This window comes from Chanos chanos, chromosome 8 (assembly GCF_902362185.1).
Source record: "Chanos chanos chromosome 8, fChaCha1.1, whole genome shotgun sequence".
NCBI classification, from domain to species: Eukaryota; Metazoa; Chordata; class Actinopteri; order Gonorynchiformes; family Chanidae; genus Chanos; species Chanos chanos.
In genome coordinates, this window is record NC_044502.1 from 2,850,001 (window position 1) to 2,855,000 (window position 5,000).

The 5,000-nt window shown below is 45.3% G+C and overlaps 1 protein-coding gene across 4 annotated transcripts in view; it reads left to right on the forward strand.

The window, feature by feature from the left end:
- Positions 1 to 5,000, forward strand: part of agap1 (ArfGAP with GTPase domain, ankyrin repeat and PH domain 1) — a 140,494-nt gene that overhangs the window by 73,276 nt on the left and 62,218 nt on the right. For all 4 annotated transcript variants that reach the window (XM_030781150.1, XM_030781151.1, XM_030781152.1 and 1 more), the window contains exons 4-6: positions 1,661 to 1,746; positions 3,313 to 3,454; positions 4,477 to 4,611. In XM_030781150.1, coding sequence (XP_030637010.1) covers positions 1,661 to 1,746; positions 3,313 to 3,454; positions 4,477 to 4,611 — 363 coding nt within the window. The remainder of the gene's footprint in view (positions 1 to 1,660; positions 1,747 to 3,312; positions 3,455 to 4,476; positions 4,612 to 5,000) is intronic.

The following is a 5,000-nucleotide window of genomic DNA, read 5'->3' on the forward strand; positions in this document are numbered from 1 at the left end:
GGGTGGGGGGGGGGGGGGGGGGGCAACGATAGGTTTCAAACGTAACAGAGGGTGGGCATGGCTAGCTTGAGCAACGACATGACACGTCGTCATCGCGTTGGGGAGAAGATTTGAACAAAAGCAGGTCACATAAAAATGACTTTATCTCTGGAAAAAAAAGGCTTTCTCCCCCTTTCTTTTCCTCTCTCAGACAGTGGCGTCCTACGCGTTTGATCCGCCAGCGTAGAGTCACGAGGATGAGGGTGGGGGAGGGGGGGGGGGTTACGGGGATCTGGGAGTTCAGTGTGTCAGGGTCTTAGATTTTTCCTTGGTCGACTCCTAAGCCTCCCTGACAAGCCCGAGAGAGAGTGAAAGTTTGGCATCGCCGAAGCGATCTCCTCATCTCTCTCTGAGGCCCTTCTTTGAGACACAAGCTGATTAGAGGCGATTAGCATTCATCAGGAGTAAGACCACCGGGTAGAAACTCTATGGCCCCCATTCTCCGCCCCCCCCCGCGACGTTTCTCTCTTAGAGAAGATTGCTACAATCCTCTTACACTTCATTAAATGAAACATCTCTTGACCTCCTTAACCTCGAGAGGAGAAAGAGGGAGAGAGAAAACTCTGTGTTGTCGACACTCATGCCTCTCGCTGTAGCTAACTCCATGCCCCCTCTAATCTGACCTTTACCCTGTTCACCTCGAGGTCAGAGTTCAGTCTGTGGACTTGTTCAAGGACCATCTGTTTATCGGAGAATGCTTGGTTGACTCGCACAAATACCAGCAAAAATTTCTTTTGAAACATAGAAACCATCTGCAATATGTGGTTATATCTGATAAGTTATCAAAGAAAAGACATTTTGAATGTTGAAGTTGAGTTTGGTGTCCCCCCCCCCACCCCCCCCTTTACCGGTCAGTTTGAGTTACACACACACACACACACACCCCATCATCGTTTCTCTGGTGTGAACAGACATGGTGCATTCCTTCCATGCATCTGTGTACCACCAGACAGCTGACGCTCATCACACTCTCCTTTTTCCTTTGCCTTTTTGTTCTTCTTTTCTCTTTCTCTTCTCTCTCTCTCTCTCTTTCTCTATCTCTCCGACAAGCACTTTACTCTTTGCGGTCCTTTCCCGTTGTAGAACATGCAGAATCATTGCATTCATGCAGTTGGAATGCGACTTTGATAACTGTTTAGTGATGCCAGGAAGCCCAGTGTGTTTGTGCCAGTGCACACAGTCCACATGTTCAGTCAGAGATCATTTAATGGCTTTGATCCAGTCTTCTTTTTTTTCTTTTTATTTGTATTTTTCTTCTCTTTTGCTTTGAGAGAAGCCCAGAGGACATACAAATGGAAGTGGTTGCGTTAAACAAGAATCAGCTGTGACCACGTTTTGATTAATGAGAGAAACGCGGAGGATAATGGATATGATTATTAAGTGGACGGGGCCTTCCTAACAGTCTCAAGGTCACTTTCCCAACAAGTCATCATTCCATCGGCTGCACAGTCTTTTGGGGTGGGGGAAACGTTGCACAGTATGGGACACATCCTTCCTGTCTTGTCTCCATGTCAACCTGGCAGTTCACCAATCATATTCCATCATGTCTGTGGTCTGTGGTCTGTGGGCGTGTCCTTACCCCCCTCTGTCCGTGGCTGATTGGCTGGCTTCTGTTTTCTAGGTGGGCGTTTTAAAAAGGAGATTGTGGTGGATGGACAGAGTTACCTCCTCCTGATTAGGGATGAAGGGGGCCCCCCAGAGGCTCAGGTGAGTACTGCAACGCACACACACACACACACACTCTCACACACACACATGCACTGCACTACATATGATCCATTCTGCCTCATCACCTGCCTGTTTATTTCTACCACCTTCTCTGACCTCTTGACCTGTGACACTCTGTCACTGCCATGATCCTGTTTACCTTGAGTGGACAGGTTGCCAGACTACAAGACACATCAGTGCACTTTTAGGCTCATGTTTACGCCTGCAGTCTTTTACACATACAGTTCCAGTTGTCCAGCTGTGTGTGTGTGTGTGTGTGTGTGTGTGGGGGGGGGAGGGGGGGGCTGTCTCATGGGTCAGATCTCACAGTGACAAGGTCACACTGAGTTCACACGCACATCCTGGAGTGACGTTTGACTTCCAGGCTGAAATGCGCGTGATCCGTAGACGCGGGCCGAGAGGCGACCGCGTGTGAGGGGCAGGGCGAGCGGTTCGGCTTTAACCTTGACCGCCGTGTGTCCAGTTTAAAGGCGTCGGTTTTTATAAAACCAGTACTGGAGTGGTGATTCGAAAGTGCCGTATGCTGACAAAGCTAATGATGCAAAAAACAAAAAAAACCCGCATGTGTGTTTACCAACATGTGTGATATGTAACATTCTCCAGATGTGCACACGTGTACATTAATTAAGCTCTGTGGTTTCTGTCGGATGAAAAAAGAGGGAGATTCGTGTGTGTGTGTGTGTGTGTGTGAGGTCATGACTATAATTCTTCTCGTAGGGAATATTGTTGTTGCCGGTTCGTACGAAGGTCCCAACGCACGCATCGACTAAAAAACGCGCACACCGGTCGGCAAATACAACAGGAAATGGCATCACGTCTCACAACTCAATCAGACATCAAATTATAGACGACATGAGTTTACGGTTAGGGAGCTTGGATTGACATATACTTGATCTGGTGGTTAGTTCTCCCCGTGTAAGCTGTGTAAATGTGGATGCATTAGTAGTCAGGATGGAGAGTAGAACTAGCTGTAGGTGCCAGTGAGTTTGTCTGAGGTCTGTAGCTCCTGATTCCCACGCTGCTCTCAAGGTCAGGCTCAGAAAGGCATGCGAGTGAACTGTTTGTAACAGGAGCCCTGGGCGGAACTGGAAACTGTTACTTTGTTACTTTGTTACTTTTTTGAAGTCGCGCTGTCGTCTCTGCGCCCGTGGAGATCCTCTTGTTTGTTTTGTTAATGGTGCTACCTTAAGTGTGTGTGTGTGTGTGTGTGTTTGCGTGCGTGCGTGTGTGTTTAGATGATTTGACCTCATCTCAGGCGTATTCTAGATAACAGAAGGTACTACAGTCAGTGTGTGAATGGTAAACACTGCTCTCATGAACTGTTTGTTCAGACACTTTCCATGAAACTGGATCCTGAAGACATTGTTTTTCAAGGGTGTTTGTTTCTGTTCTGGGAATATGCATTTAAACTCTTTTTTGTGTCTCTGTCTTCTGACTGTGTGTCTGTCTCTCTGTCTGTGTGTCTGTGCGTCTGTGTGTGTCTGTGCATCTGTATGTCTGTGTTTAAACCCTTGTTTGTCTGTGTGTCTGTGTCTGTCTGTACAGTTTGCTCTGTGGGTAGATGCAGTGATATTCGTCTTCAGTCTGGAGGATGAGAACAGTTTTCACACCATCTATCACTACTACAGCCGCCTGGCCAACTACCGCAACACCACTGACGTCCCGCTGGTGCTCGTGGGAACACAAGGTCAGAGTGCAGCCAATCATAGATTTTTAGATAGATTTCTGTTTATCTATCTATCTATCTATCTATCTGTCTATCTATCTATCTGTCTCCGTCTGTCTGTTTGTCGACCTGCCTCAAAGTCTTCATAATTCATCATTTGCTGAGCTATTTTCCTGGTGGTCGGATCATTATGTATTTACCTATTTAGGATCATTACACATTTTAATGGGTGAATTACCCACTGATCACGGGGGAGTTAGAGTCAGATTTTTTGTCTTCTCTGTATGAAGTTAGCACTCAAATAGTTACTGTGAGTGAAGGGAGTGTGTTTGAGTGGAGTGTAACTGTCTTTTCTCACCAGTATGTGTGTCGGTTTGAAATATAAGACCATACTGCCATCTACTGTCTCAATAAGAGTACTGCAGTATCCCTAATGACAGTGGTGTCAATCACAAATATAGTTCATTCACTTCTACCTTTGTCTTTTTTTCTGTCTTGAATTTGAATTAATCTACTTATTATTATTATTATTATTATTATTATTATGTAATGTCAGTTTGAACTGACATATAAAGAACCTTCCACTATATGATGTCAGACTGGAGGTTGACAAACTGGACTGGTTTGGATTAGAGACCCAGACCGTCACACACTGCACGTGTACACATGAGCTTTATCATATATCTATCTCTTTTTCACTCTTACAAGCTAATTTTTTTTTATGGTTAAGGTTTAAAAAGTAAAGCGTCATCTTGAAACCCGTGTAAAGTGATTCTTTTCTGTAGGGTGTACATAATGCAATTTCATAAAATTCTGTAAGCTTGTCTCCCACAGCTGATCTGTTATGAGATCATTAAACACATATGATTGTAAAATGTTAAAAAGTATAATAAAGTACAATATTACAATAACAAACTTGTCCTGACTGCCAGGTCACACTGGTATTGGTTGACTACTGTGTGATTGTTCATGACTCTGTGTGTGTGTCTCTGTGTGTGTCTCTGTGTCTCTGTGTGTGTGTGTGTGTGTGTGTGTGTGTGTAGATGCCATTAGCGCGGCAAACCCTCGCGTCATTGACGACACGCGGGCACGGAAACTGTCCAACGATCTGAAGCGTTGTACCTATTACGAGACCTGCGCCACCTACGGACTGAACGTGGAGCGCGTCTTCCAGGACGGTAAGACACACCGGACTTCTATGTAATCATACATCAGAACGTCAGAACACTGTTCACATTTCAGGTCCGTCATCACTCCCAAATGAGCGTCATCGTCTGTCGACCGAATCTGGCTCTGTGACCCTTTTTTCATTTGCTATGGAGATTGTTCTGCTTGTTCTACTTATTTGGGAAAATGAGCGTGTTATTGTGCAGTTGGTGTGGTTTGGGAAAGTGAATGAGTGTGTTATTGTCAGTAAGTAGGCAGTTTGGGAAAATGATTGTGGGTATTATTGCGTGTAAGAGTGCATTGTGTTTTGGGGCTTTTGGGTCCATGATAAATGTGTATCGTTACAGCGGTGGAGAAACAGTGACATGAGGACTGTCATGTATCTAAGGAGTGTGTCTTT